Below are 15,221 nucleotides of genomic sequence, written 5' to 3'. Positions count from 1 at the left end.
GAGAACAGGTATGAGATGCTACTGTGGGTCTAATGACAGTCACAAAATGGTGGGAAGTTCCAAGCCATGCATCCTTCTATGATTGAGGTAGCTATTTCCAAATGCTGATCCCATACAAACACAAACATGAGGTCTCCTGGGGTCTCCTGGGGTCTTCTGGGGCATTTCCTGCTTCAGTGATTGGCTTTGTTTTGAGAAAGATGTGATTTGAAGAAGGCGGCAGTGGGCAACAGGAAATAAATTGGTAGATGCCATTGTTCCCATGGGAACTATACTGTGTCACCATTGTACACTTTTTGGCAAGTCTATCAAGCTCTCTATGACTGCCTGGTGGACCAATCATAGAAAATGTAGGAAATAATAAGAAGCGTAGCAAAAACTTTTAAAAACACGCATGAAATAGACCATTTCATGAGATAAGAATGAATAGGAAGATTCACATATTTCCATAATGAGATGTTGTGCATGCATTCTGTTTACTCAGTGCAGTAATTTCAATGCATGCAATGGAGCGGAAGGAGAGACATTGTTAGTGAGCATCTCTTTGAAGGAAATGAAAAGTCTGTTAGAGCAAAGTATTTTTTTTTTAATAAGAGTAAAATCTTGAAAGAATTGCTCACTTAGTGTCCCATGAGGCATCATTATACTGGATATGCCAACGTGCTGAAGCGTTGTCATATTTCTCCACCGTAAGGAAAGTGAATTCGCTCTGGAATAAAATGTGTACAAAAAATTAGATATTAAATAACAAAATATTTCCTGATGAAGAGATGTCTCAGGTGGGATAAATTAAGTCAGATAGCCCTTCTGAGGTGGATTGGCTTGTTTTGATAATATCTGTTTGTGATTACTCCCCACTATCCTGCCTCTCCTTTATTCCTCTCCCATATCGTTATGCCTCCATTTTTCTCATCCCTCAGACCACCATGGAAACATAAGGGAAAACCTGGCCTTCATCCACTTTTTAAAATCCAGACTAAAGTTAACACTTCTTTACACACAAAATTGGTTAAATGTAGAATTTGTTGCCAAAGGATGTGGTGATGGCCACAGGTACAGACAGCTTTAAAAGGGGACTGCATATATTCAAGACAGATAGGTCTATCAGTAGCTGCTAGCCATGGTGACTAAAGGGAACTTTCACATTCAGAAGCAGTCAATCTCTGAATCCCAATGCCAGGAGGCAACACCAGGGGAAGGCCTTGACCTCTGTGGTCTGTTGTTGGACCTCTATAAGTACTGGCTGGCCACAGTGTGAAACAGGATGCTAGTCTAGATGGACCACTGATCTGATCCAGAAGGGCTCTTCTTAAGTTCTTACTGTGTTTTCTACAGAATTCCTGGGATTTGCGCCAACAAACTGTGCACTAGCAACTTCTCCCTAAGAAAGAAAGAAAAATCTGTTATGAGCATGGACTCTATGACAAATACAAGAAATCAAGTATTGATCCTAGATGCAGTTAACGTGGTCATCACATGACTGGCTAATCAAGTGCTTTTACAGATGATTCTTTGAAGGAATGGGAGCAATTCTTCTCAACGCTAGAGTGGCACTTGTTCTGCAATGGAAATGTGATCACTGTGGAAGGTGATCTGTGTGATCCATGCACACACTACACTGGGATAACTTCATACTGGAGAGGACAAAAAAAATCATTCACCAAGCATATGCACAGGAATATTCAGGGCTTTGGATTCTTTTCCAACATTCCAGCAGGAAAGTTGCACAAAACTTGTAGCGAAGGTTGGGACAGCACCATTCATTGTAGAAATGTTGTGGAGAGGCCTCACTTGAATGCATTTCAGATCCATGGATTCAGGGTCTGACATCTCTCTGCTCAATTAGACCAGCTGATATGTGCTAGAACACCAGCTGATATGTGCTAGAACAAGACTTTAGCTAATGCTGACCATAGTCAGATTCTGATTTTCTTTGGGCCAAACAAAGTGTGAAGTCAGTAGGTCCATGAACAAAGCTTCCACAACTATTTTCAGGTTTAATAGTAGCTGTGGAAGGATCCTGCCTAAGATAGTGACCGTGCATGAGAGAGGGTGCTTGCTCCCCTTTTCTCTCTCATAGCAGTATCTTAATTTCAACTGTTCCTTAGAGTTGCTATTTTCCCCTGTGATGTAAACATACAGGCACTTATGGTAAGTGGGTCAAAGTGAGGACTGAGGTAGATAAAAAAGCACAAATAAAATGTGTGTGTGTGTGTGTAAGTATAACAACCCTCCCAATTCTTGCCTCCTCCAATGGTTGCTTTTAAACCTGAAAAAAGAATCAACAAAAGAGCTAATCTCCCTCTCTGGGGCATTATAAGCATGGGCTCAAACTGCCCAAATTTTCTCCCCCCCCCTCCCCACAAACCCCTGTTCTGCCTTTTTTGCCCCCTCTAGCTAACACTCAACTGCTATCAATATTCTGTACCACCCTGGAGGGAGGGCAAAGAGCATGTTCAGGGCCATATTTTTTGGTGGTGTGTTCCTTTTCTAAATTACAACATATTCTTTTTATATTCTTGGGGAGTTCCTAAGATTCCCTATACTTTACTCCATTTTACTGCCTGATACACACGCATGGGATCACCAGGGTAATTATTGGAACTAGTAATGAAATATAAGGAGTAGGAGAAGCAAACCATGAATGCTAAAGTCACAGAAGGTATCTTTGCTGCCTTTTCCTTCTTTTCTGTAGTTAGAATAGTTATTGAATGGTTGGATAATGAAGGTTATTTGTAGTGTTTTTACAGATGATTATTTGAAGGAATGGAAACAATTCTTCTCAATGTTGTCGTGGCACTTGTTCTGCAATAGTAATGTAATCATTGGGCAAGTGATGGTTGTGGGGAATTGACCAGCTTTCTGTTGTCCCACCCTCTTATAAAAGAAGTTGGTACTGTGGAGATTCCTGTGTTGTGTGGTGGGGAGGGAGACAGTAGTATGGAGTTACTTTGCAAGTGAGTTCTGAAAAGTACAGTAAGGCCATTTCCACACTGCCATGATTGGGATGCCGACCCAACCCCCCTGGGACCGTTCGCACGAATGGTCCCAGAAACAGCCAGGAAGACGGCGCCGTGGAGCGCCGTCGCCCGGCCGACCTGCGTGTCTGTGGCCATCCAGCATGTTGCCGAGGCCTGGGGACACGTCCCCCTGCCTCTCGCGCGCTGAAGGTGCTTAACCAGCCGCTGCAGGGCAGGGGGGCGTATCACTACGACAAGCCCGGACTCAAAGCCACCGTTTGATTTCCAGTGACACCTGCAGCACGGGGAGTGAGGTAGGAAAACAGCAGCTTTGCGCCGCTCAGGCGGCGCGGCTGTGAAGCAGTTGCGCCCCCTGTGCGAACGGCTCCCTGGGGACGGTGTTTTTGCCATCCCCAGGGCGCCGTATATGGCCGGTGCGGAAAGGGTCTCTGTTTAGAGGGGGTCCTGCTTCAAAAAGCTTGTAAACATCTAAAAAATAATGGGATTACATCTGTATTTCCTTCTCCTTTTTTGGTCATTTTTTTGGGGGGGGCAGGTTGTGTATTCAAAAGAGGGGGAAGATAGTTGGTATCCTTAAGGGTCATATAAAATTCTTTTAACTTTACTTGAAATAAAGCAATTGATGATTTTAGAAGAATCAATTTAAATCCAAGACAAATAATACATTTGGAATATTTTTTGTTTCAACTCTTACTCATTACTATACTTTTTTCCACGGAAAGATGACAGTGCGGTCAGCGGTCAGTTGTAGTGTGGCAGAAGAGAAGGCTTCCACAGTAGACAATAGCCCCAAATGACTGAGCATTATAACTCATTTTTAAGTGTAGCCTTTGTCAAAACTATTGTTCTGTGCAGTATTACACATGATACTTTGATAAAAGAGCATTTATAGTGGATCGAATGACTATCGGCAAAACTTGCCTTTTTAAAATGGAGTCACATATTTCCTTTGTAAAATGGCTGATAGAGCAAGCAGCTCCGATAGCAATTTCACTATAATGAGTAGATGAATAAAGTTTGTTTTTCCTGGTGACTCTGCAGTCATGTCATTTTTTCCAGTTTTTGTTTTAAAGGAGATATCTTCAAAGTTTCACAGATATGAAAAATGCAGCTACTCGAAGGGCTGGTCTACCTCCCATTAAAACACAATGGGTAGACCTGTCCTCAAGGACAGGTCTACGCATTGCTTCTTAGAGGTCTACCCATTGTGTCTTAATGGGAGTAGGCCAGTCCTCTGAGCAGCTGCGATTCTCATATGGACTCTGTGAAGCTTCAAAGATATCTCATTCAACACAACAAAAAGAGGAACAACGGACACATGCGCATAATCATCAAGAAAAACACACTTTATTAATCTACTTTTTATAATGAAATGGCCGTTGGATGAGCTGCAAGCAGAGGAAACTCCTGGGAACATTCTTCAAATGTTATATGGAGCTATATGGAGGCTCCTGAAGCTGGAATAATTTGGCAGGCATTACAAGAAGGAAAGTAAGAGCGTAAAGCAACAAAGAAGGTCCAGGATGTGGTGGATGGATATACCAGTCTATTTTAACTTTTCCATGGAAAACAGTATAGTTAGTTTTCATTTTGTGTATACTCAAAAGGACAAATTCAACCATTTCATGCTTAATCTAGAATTCATTAAATTTACACAGCACTGGATCACGTTCCCTAAACAAAACAGTAGGCATGAAGAAAGCACCAGAGGCACACATACCACTTTATATACTGGCTCCACATCTTGCAGCACATCACCATAGTTATGATCACTAGGTTTTGTATCAATGATAGGCAATAAAAAGTCTGCGATGCTTATGTTGAACATGTCAGGCTCTGGATTCTTTGGTATTTCATGAACAGTACCCTGTGAAAAATGAAAATCAGAACTTGAAAATAAGAACTGTATCTATTTCAACTAAACCATGGAATATGGCAATAGAAAATGAGAAGTTATAGGACAAATGCTTTTCACGATGAAAATTTAGGATCGTTCTCTGGCATCACTAATTAAAAGATGTCAGGTTTCAGGGCTGGGTAAGACTTTGGTTAGACACCTCTGAAAGATGCTGATAGGATAGTATGGATTCAACCATCAGGGGTTGGGCTCAATACAGTATAGTTTCTTATCGCTGGGGTGTTACTGAATCTCATGGCAATTCTGATTCAGACCAGGACCAATGTCCCTTTTTTAATATGTGTTTATTTTAACATGTGCCATGTTGTATCCAGAGGGCTTGGGTCACATAGTCAGGGTGGGTTTGTCATGCAAGTTGTTTGTTGGCAAATGGAGAGTTCTAAGTCTGTTGGTAAGCATGAGACTGGAATATAAGGTTTGTAGTTTCCCTGGTTTTATGATTATGAATAGTATGTGAAAGAAGCACCTAAAATGCATTACATTGAGATCTTTTACTAGTGTCTGCTATGCAATGATAGATTTTCAGCTGTGGCATCATGGACCACTCTGTGCCACAGTAACCATAGAATGGATCTCCAGTTTACAACTAAATTGGGGTAGCAGGAAGACAAAGGCAAAGATAGGGTAATGCCAAAATTGCAGTTCAGCATAGGTTGAGATACTAGCTGCTGTCCATTCCAGCTGACTCCTTCCCTAATTTATACAGGGTTGTCCATGCTTACATAAGTCTGAGCTCCTTCCTTTTCTTCTCTGTCTGCTAAAGTAAGAACTACCTCATCATGATGTGTATAGGTTATATTCCCTATGTAAACATCCAACTCTCACAGTGATCATATTCTAGGATGATCAACTGACAAAATCCAGGACAGGCCATGCAAATAGAAGCAGGCTTGACTCTCAGTGGCTAGGGGCGCTAGGCAAGCTTATGCTCTGTCCTAATGATACTTCCAAGCAGTTTTTGTTCACTTCTGTTGGGAAAAGTGAAATGTTTCACTGCACTGAGGTCAAAAGGATTAGTTTTTACTGATGGAGAAGCACTATGTAACGTAAAAAGAACTCTGATGGATCAGACCAGTGGTCTATCAAGTCCAGCTTCCTGTTTCACACAGCAGCCACAATAAGTAGCCCTGTAACACTAACAAATAGGGCAAAAAGACCAAGGCCTTTCCTTGGTGATAGTCCAAGGTCTGTTGCCCCTGTATATGGATGTAAGTAACCTTTACTCTCCATGGATAGTCGTCATTGATATATCTTTCTACTGCATGAGTTTGTCAAATCATATATTCTAATAGTTAAATTGGTCAAAAATGAGGATACTTAAATCTGATGACTGGAGCCCTAAGACAGACAGATTTTTCTACAAACCTGAAAAAGGTTTTCACAAAAATCTGTAATCTAAAAGATATTGGGGGTTTTAAAAAACCCAATATGATAAAAGAAGTATCTGCACTTTAAAAAACAAAGCCCTCAGTAGGCAACCACAGCATTCTAGGTATAATTTCTATCAGTAAAATAGTGCATGACCTTTTCCAAAGATCTTTTAGCCTTTGAGAGAGGAGTCATTGAAGTCAATCCTGGCAGCAGCCTTTGGCTGACTTGATGGCACCTAACTAAATGACTCACCTAGGCCTAGCTGCATAATGGTATTCTTCAGCAGCTACCTTATGAAAACCAGGGTGGTGTAGCAGCTACAGCTTCAGAGCAGGGTCTAGGAGACCTGGGTTTAAATTACCAGTCTATCAGGGAAGTTCACCAGGTAATGCTGTCCAAGTGAAATATTTTCACCCTAATCTACCTCACAGGGTAGTTGTGAGGATAAAAAAGATGAGAGGAGAATAATGCAGGCTGCTTTGGCCCCCACTGTGGAGAAAGGTGGGGTACAAATACAGTAAATAAATAACAAATATAGCTGAAGATGGGAAGCAGGTAAAAGATTAATGACTGGCTGAAAAGGAGACAATGAGGCAGGGAAGGAGAGGACATGAGGGTTGCCAGGAGGAGCGAGAGTGGAAATAGTGCATGGGGGGGGGGGGCACAGGAGAAAGTGAGATGCCACTCCAAAGGTTCCCTACCATATGAGTCAGCCTGGCCCAGTGGCTGGCACCATACAACTGGCTATAGTTTTCCTGGATAGAGGCTGCTGGAGTGGGGAGGTAAAGCAGAAGACGCAGGGGCAGATAAAGGTAGTTTTGCTGCTGAGTGGGAAAGAGAGAAAGAAGCAGGAAAAGGGGGCTTTCAGAGAAAGAGAAGAGGAAATAGTGGGGGAGGGGGAGAATAGATACCCTTGACAAGACCTTGAAGGTTGTCACTTGTCCTCTCCAAAAACCATCTATGCTCATGGTCATCACCTGCATCTTCAGTGTCTACAAACACATCATCCATCATAATGATGATTTTTGCCAATTATTTGCCAACGTAAACAAGGGCCAATTATGCACAGCACAAATAAGACCTCCTAATTTTTTTGTTCAGACAGCATGGACAAAAAAGGCATCAGAAGAGAACCCCTCCCCCACCCCCGCCCCGCCAGCTATTAAAGCTTCTTGTCAGTTTCCTCTTCTGCTAGCTCCTGACAGTTTGTGCTGCAGGGATTCTCCGTTCATGCAGCTATTACCCAGATGTTTGCTCAGCAGGCTCCTCTGCTGGCCTCCTTTTCGGCCTGAAAAGTACATGGTTGTACTCAGCTGGTCCTTCAGATTCTGGCAATATATAGCTTTCCCTTTTAAAAATTTTCAATGAGTTATCTTCAAAGACATGAACACATGATATGAAAATCCACACCGAGTTTCATATTGTGTGCTTGTGTCTTCAAAGACAACTCATAGAAAATTTTAAAAAGAAAAAGCTATATGTTGCTGGAATTGGCAGAACCAGCTGAGTACAAACATGTACTTTTTGGGCTGAAAAGGTGCTCAGGGTTAGAGCCTTCAGAACAAACATCTTCACCAAATGGCTAAGTGCACAGGGAATCCCTGCAGCACAAAATGTTGGGCACCAGCAACAGTGGAAACTGACAAGATACTTCAATAGTTGGGCAAGAAAAATGACGTCTCCTCAGCTCCTTTGCTCTACACAACTAGCATGAGATGACTTGCAGATGACTTCAAGGAAGAAAGCCCACATTTTAGTGACTTCCCAAAAAAGATGGCTTGAGCTGAAATAGGGTGTCTTGAGGATGTCTTGGGGAAAAAGCTGTGTGGAGTTCCTCCCTGAGATGCCTTTTTCTCCATCCTCAGGAAGTTTTTTTTGTGCTGTGTGGAATGGACCAAGTAGAATAATAATTATATCTCAAAAATGCTTGGCAATACAATCCTACATCCATTTAATACATTTTGAAGCCCATTTACTTCAATGGACTTTGAAGCATATAATTCTGCTTAGGACTGCAGTTAAGACAATTCAGGTATTCTTCACATGATTGTCACAGAACACAAGCAAGGATGGAAGTGCCCACTTTTCAATTTCAATTTAAGATAGAGAAGTAAAAACCTGTTCTGGGCTTTTATCTACATACCTTGACCAGAGCCTTGACTAGTTCTCTGAATGTCTGGATATAAGCAGACAGGGTGTGTGGGCCAAAAATAGTGGATGCTCCCTCATACCGTTGAAACTACAAAATGGAACAGAAACACATCTGCATTAGCCAATATTGCTTAGTCCCAGAAGTGTACCAGATAGAAATCAGAGTCTGCATATTATGCCGAGTCTATCCAAATTATCCTTCAGATTATTTAATCCTAATGTTTCCTCCCACTTTTTTGAGGAATTTTTTTTTTGCTTCACAACTTTGTAGAATCATTTCATCTCAGTCATGCACTAGTTTAGTTACCTGATATTCTTCAAAAGTTGTTATATAATGAGTATAAACATTGCAGACACCTGCCAATATAACATGCATTCCCGCCTTCCCTTGAGCTTCAAATTCCTAAGAAAAAGTCAGACACATTGTCTAGTCAGAACTCAGTAAAAGAAACACTACTACTTCTGTATATGCACATGTATTGGAACTTGTTTATCATAAAAACCACAAAAAATAGAAAAACCCTCAGTGTGCATTTGCAAGAGAGGGTGGCTTTGGATCTGGACTCAGTTTTGGGTTAAGGAAAACGATGAGTAATATCCACCATTTTTTGCTGCAGACTCTGGATTTGGCTCTCACATTGCTTCTGAGGGTCCCTGTCCCCAAAAGGTGGCGTTTTGAAGGAGATCAGTAAGTTGCAGTGGGAGTTGAGAGGGTAGAAATGCTCTATTCCACTGACTGACGTTACTTACAAGAGCAGAAAAATTAGTCCAGATGCAACCCCACATATTAGCTATTTTCCGCAGATATCTGGAAGGGTTGATTATAAACTACAGCTCTTTAAAATGTTTCTCAATTTATTTAAAATGTACATGTGGTTTCAGAATATATGGTAGTCAGGATCAACCATTAGGAGGAGACAAGACGATCATCAGCCAACTTTGGTTTCCATTGTTTTAGGACATCCCACCCAATGTTGATGGTGATAACTTACACTTTGAACAGCTTCACGGGCTCTCCGTCCAGCCATTGTCCTAAGTATCATGAAAAATAGTCACATTAGTTTCCATATCTTTCCATTTACTGTGCTGTCTCACTGTGAGACAGGCTTCAGCTAGTGTTGTCAAGGTTTCATGGTCACCAGCTTAGGAGGTGATAAAGAGATGATCAGTTGACATCTCTGATACCGTACAAATGAGTAGAAAATGAATTACAGATTGTTCCCAGTTTGGCTACATTTCTCCAAAACCAACTGATGTAAGTCCTGTTGCTTTCAATGGAGCTTAGTCACAAATGATATAAGCCAGCTTGGGGCCACCATTATGTCTGGACTGTACTGGAAAGTCAAACAGAGAAGGAAAGACTGGGAGGATCATCTGGGGAAGATGGAATGTGTTAGGTCAAATCCCCACTACCGTCTTAGCCAGGTTTCAGAACACAAACTAACCAGGTTTGAGGGATGACTTCCCCGGTCGAATCCCCACTACCGTCTTAGCCAGGTTTCAGAACACAAACTAATGGTCATTCTAAAACCTGGCTAAGACGGTAGTGGGGATTTGACCAGCGTGAGCATTTGCTTTTCCATTCCAATTGCAAGCAGAAAGATTGGGCACAGCCTACGGCTCTCAGCTTGCACCTTGGTATGAGCCAGCCACTGAAACCAAAACTCGTCCAAGACACAATTTGCTGCTTTGTGTTTGTTTGTTTTAGTTAGTTCATCTGTAATGTATTGTTGACGGTTGAAAGCTGCTTTGGGTTTCTTTGTGCAGAAAAGTGGAATATAAGCATTGAAATAAAATAAACATGGTTTCCCATATGGAGTGTGTGTGTTAAGTGCTGCCACTTCCAACTTATAGTGACCCAATGTGGCCTCCAAAACCTCTGATCACTAGCAGCCTTGCTTAGGTTTCACAAACTGAGGGCTGTGATTTCCTCGATTGGGTCAATCCATCTCCTTCTTTTTCTGCTTTTTCCAACGTTTCCTAGCATTATTGTCTTTTCCAGTGAGCCTTGCCTTTTCATTATGTGACCACAGTTCACCTTAGTTTGCCCATTCTAGGGAGAGTTCAGTCTTGGTAACACTAGATATATTCCTCATAATATCTTTGCTGGTAGAAAGTGCTGACTTACAGAGACTCTGTAAAATTTTCAAAGCAAGAGACAAAAGATATAGTATGCCACTGCCTGCTTCTGTGCAGCAACCCTGGACTTCACTGGTGGTCTCCCATCCAAGTATTAACCATGGCTGACCCTGCTTAGCTTCCAATAATCTGATGAGATCCAGCTAATTGGACCATATGACCTTTTATCCTATCTATAGCTGTTTTGTCCTTTCTTGTCAAAACAAAAAGTTACAGATCCAGCTTCTAGAACAAGCTCTTTTCTAGTAAATGTATATTATATATTCTCTTACTGATATTATTATGAAATCCCACACATGCACATTATTAAATATTTCCTTAATGGTAAGCACAGAACACAGATACGTACGTAAACTCTCCTGGAAGGGCCACTATCGCCAATGATCCAATGGTAACAATTTGAACATCAATAATGCTTGGATGCCATGGGTAAGGTTTATGCAGCTTAAGAAATTTATGAGAACAGCATTTTTTCATTAGTATTTATTGTAAACAATGTCATTGAAAACATAATCAAATTATTGGCATTGCACCAAACATATGGGATGTAGAACTAGGATGTGCAATTGCAGGGAAAGGGGGGAGGGTAAAATCACTCTTTTCTGGTGCAGGTTGTTTCACTGTGTTACTTCATGAAAGAGTGGGGGAAATCTATGCCAACTGTGATCCTCTACCACAGCACCCTCCCCTCCCCTCCCCCTCACAGACCACAAGCTATTACCATTGCTTAGGTACCGTATATACTTGTGCATATGTTGATCCGTATATAAGTCAAGGCACCTAATTTTACCACAGAAAAATGGGAAAACTTATTGACTCGCATATAAGTCAAGGGTGGGAAATGCAGCAGCTACAAGTAAGCCCTGATTCTTCCTTTAAATCCACTCAGAAGGGGGGGTGATTTAAAGGGAGAATCTGGGGAAAATTTGAGGGTGCCTGTCAGGGGAGGAATGTTTATGTTGGCAGTACCAACATTTCAGAGTATCTTTAGGAGCCCCCCCTGATGATACCAGCCAGGTTTGGTGAAGGTTGGTCCAGGGGGTCCAAAGTTATGCACCCACAAAAGGGTAGCCCCATCTACTATTAGCTTCCATTGGAAACAATGGGGGATGGGAGCACCCACTTTGCAGATCCATAACTTTGGACCCCCTGAACCAAACATCACCAAACCTGGCTGGTATCAGCAAGAGATTATTCTGATGATATCACCCAGGTTTAGTGAAGTTTGGTTCAAAGGGTCCAAAGTTATGGACCCTCAAAATGTAGTCCCATCTACTATTAGCTCCCTTTGGGGGTCCATAACTTTGGACCCCCTGAACCAAACTTTACCAAACTTGGCTGGTATCATCAGGAGTGTCACCTGATGAAAGCCTGAAATTTTGATGCTGCTATCCTAAAAACTGTGCCCCCTGGAGGCTGACAAAGTAAAAACCCTAAAATATTTTTTAAAATACACCTCACTTGCGTATAAGTTGAGGGGGGCTTTTTCAGCACAAAAAATGTTTTGAAAAAGTTGACTTATATGCGAGCATATACAGTATGTCTGTGATGAATAGGAGGTTGTCCTATCCTGAAAGAAAAAAACAGCCACTCAGCTACTTTATCCTTGAGCCTATGGGAGTGCTGCTCCCACACCCAGTCACCCTTCAGAGTGGGGATTTTAATGACCATTTTTAATTTACAATTGATCCTTTTGATGCCCCATCTGTCTGTAAATCCACAACTCACTGCCACATTGTTCATGAGAGTTCTCAATCCCTAAGAGCAATTCTTTTGTGGGCTACAGTGGAAGAAGACAGATAGCAAGTTAGGAGAGCCAGTGTGGTATAGTGGTTAGAGTGTCAGACAAGGCTCTGGTAGACCTGGGTTTGAATCCTGACTCTGTCATGGAGGCTTGCTGTGTGACCTTGTGACCCCATATTAGCAAAATGTTTGTTATCCATGGGACAGTCAGCCATGCAAATAGCCGAAGGCAATGATGGGTTCATGTAACCCACCGCTCACTCGTGTTTTTTTGGCCTGTTCAGTAAGGGCCTTACACTATTTGACATTATATAATTTTTTCATGTATCCCTGGAGTGTACTTCTGGGGGTACACATACCCCAGACTGGGGACCATTGCTTTACAGTTTGGAAACAAGCTAAACTGTGATTTCCCCTAGGTCCCAATTCCATTGCAAACCCTCTTCATGTCATTTCTCATTTCTCCATATCTCCTAGAAGCAGAATTTCCCAGAGGCTGCGATAGGAGGAGGGAGGCAGTACAGCTAAATTTGGATCTAGCCAAATAACTATTGTATCTAAGTCATAGGTGAATTCAATTTCCTCCTGGCAATGGGCACTTATGTTTCTTACCTCTCCTGTAGGAAGCAGGATAGGCTTAGGTTTATGACACTCTACATTTTCTTTGGATGGTTTTGTAAGCAACCCATCCCGAACTGCATCCCAGAATGGATCACCATGTATTGCCCCTGTCAACAGAAATGTGTTACTTATCAGCCATTGAGGGAATCCATTTCTTAAAGCCACCGAGAGAATCAATTGCTTATATTTCCAATGCAATCCCATACAGTTACTCCAGGTGAGGCTTGGGAAAAGAAGTGACCTAAGAGGGATATTATGCCATAGAGTTTACCCAGCAAAGCAGCCGTTTTCTCCAGGGGGAACTGATCTCGGTCATATGGAGAACAGTTGTAATTCTGGTTGGCAACCCTAGTTCCTATAGCTCAGTGATGGTGAACCTATGGCACGGGTGCCAGAGGTGGCACTTGGAGCTCTCTCTGTGGGCACGCGAACACAGAGTTCATCACCCCCACACACACACACCTAGGCCTGGGCCACTGAGCGTGACATGCGTGCACTGCGGTGAGCAGGGAGGACTCGGCTGGCAGGCCTGGTGCCTGTGCTCCAGGTGGGTGCTGCCTGGGGGGGGGCGGCGGTGCAGAGGAGGCAAAGATGCTAGAGAGGCACAGAGAGGTGCACGCGGGACTTGATGGAGGCTAGAGCAGGCTGGCCCCTGTTCAAGCGGGTGGGGCGGAGGGAGCCAACCGTTTTTTTCTAAACTAAAACAAAAACCTCAGCATTGAGGTTAAATTGCCGGGTTGGCACTTTGCGATAAATAAGCGGGGTTTGGGTTGCAATTTGGGCACTCGGTCTCAAAAAGGTTCGCCATCACTGCTATAGCTCCTTAGCAGCCACTGAGGGAATCCATTGCTAAAAGCTATAGGTGATCCTTTTATTATTTTTGGTTTTAAACCCCTCAATTTTTTTTTTAAGATTTCACATTTTTCTGCAAACCTATGGCCCTTTCGGGAAAAAAAATTGGAAAAACAGAGACATCAGCATCAAAACCAAGCACAGGCTAGTCCAAACCATCATCTTCCCCACAGGGTGTAAAAGATGGACTACAAAGAAAGCCAATAGAAGAAGAACAGACGAGTTCGAGTTGTGGTGTTGGTGAAAACTACTGTGCATACTATGGACAGCTAGGGTGACAAATGCAGAAATCTTGCGCAGCATAAAACCAGATACACCACTAGAAGGGAAAATAACCAGGCTCAGACTTACATACTTTGGTCATGTGATGTGATCAAATTTGCTAGAAAAATCTATGATGGTCGGACTTGTCAGTGGTGGGAGAAGACTTGGACGCCAAAGAATACAATGGCTAGATACCATAAAAGCTGATACAGGCATGAACATCAACCAGCTGAAGGAAGAAGTACTTAATCAAAAAATGTGTAAAGAGGTTGCATATCGGGTCGCCAAGGGTCAATAACGACTCAATGGATAACATCATCATGGCCCTTTTCAGGTTTACCAAAAGATCTGTCTTGCCTGTTCACACCTCCAGTCACTGGATCTGGCCAGCTTTGCAATTTGTATATAGAATTGAAAACAGAACCAAAACAAACTGAATGTGTAAATATTTCTCATCACTTGCCTTGTGTGAAATTAAACATTCCTGGTCCATCCATGGTACCAGCAGCAAAGCTGTACCCCAGGGCTGGTTTACATGTTCTACCCTTTTGGAAAAATAACATGAAGTTAGGCCAAGACTATGGTATCCCACTAGACCAGTGGTCCCCAACCTCTTTTCACTCACATACCCCTTGGAAATCTATTTCCCTAAAATTGTACCCCCACATTAGCAAAGCCATTATACAGTTTTTTCACATACCCCCTGAGGGTACACATACCTAAGGTTAGGAACCACTGCACTAGACTTTAAATTCCGGATGACAAGGTGGTATGAATAGTACTTTACCGAATGGGTAGCATTGAGCTGCACAGTAGTATTTGACATGTCCACCCACTGGTGAGCAAAACTGAGGGGACCATATATCTTTTCAGAGGCCGCAGTTGACAGTTCCTGAAACACAAATTGCAGTCACTTATTAGTGAATAGAACTCCATGTGAAACAATACACAATATAATTAAATTGATTTGCAATTGAAAGGAAACCCAGCTTCTCTCAGAGAGGGTGCACATATTCATGGGACTTTTTGTCACTGCAATTCATAACCCATTATGGTTGATGTCACAGCTGCCAGTTCTTTAGCTAGTTGTTGACCTTTCATTACAATTCGAGCCTCATTCGGAGGCTTAGGAAGTTGTAATGTATCGGAGTGGTCTTCATGCAGATCTCAGCAGGGCTGCC

At 42.4% G+C, this 15,221-nt stretch overlaps 1 protein-coding gene across 1 annotated transcript in view; it reads right to left on the bottom strand.

The window, feature by feature from the left end:
* Nucleotides 1–15,221, bottom strand: part of ASAH2 (N-acylsphingosine amidohydrolase 2) — a 44,362-nt gene that overhangs the window by 2,039 nt on the left and 27,102 nt on the right. The window contains exons 10-19 of the mRNA XM_048506217.1: nucleotides 14,823–14,932; nucleotides 14,504–14,580; nucleotides 12,916–13,031; nucleotides 10,910–11,004; nucleotides 9,414–9,453; nucleotides 8,729–8,824; nucleotides 8,414–8,509; nucleotides 4,702–4,848; nucleotides 1,322–1,381; nucleotides 621–709 (exon numbers count right to left, since the gene is read on the bottom strand). Coding sequence (XP_048362174.1) covers nucleotides 621–709; nucleotides 1,322–1,381; nucleotides 4,702–4,848; nucleotides 8,414–8,509; nucleotides 8,729–8,824; nucleotides 9,414–9,453; nucleotides 10,910–11,004; nucleotides 12,916–13,031; nucleotides 14,504–14,580; nucleotides 14,823–14,932 — 926 coding nt within the window. The remainder of the gene's footprint in view (nucleotides 1–620; nucleotides 710–1,321; nucleotides 1,382–4,701; nucleotides 4,849–8,413; nucleotides 8,510–8,728; nucleotides 8,825–9,413; nucleotides 9,454–10,909; nucleotides 11,005–12,915; nucleotides 13,032–14,503; nucleotides 14,581–14,822; nucleotides 14,933–15,221) is intronic.

Source organism: Sphaerodactylus townsendi, linkage group LG08 (genome assembly GCF_021028975.2).
Source record: "Sphaerodactylus townsendi isolate TG3544 linkage group LG08, MPM_Stown_v2.3, whole genome shotgun sequence".
In the NCBI taxonomy this organism is placed as follows: Eukaryota; Metazoa; Chordata; class Lepidosauria; order Squamata; family Sphaerodactylidae; genus Sphaerodactylus; species Sphaerodactylus townsendi.
The sequence above is the reverse complement of the archived record's forward strand: the minus strand, read 5'-3'. Positions and strand labels throughout refer to the sequence as shown.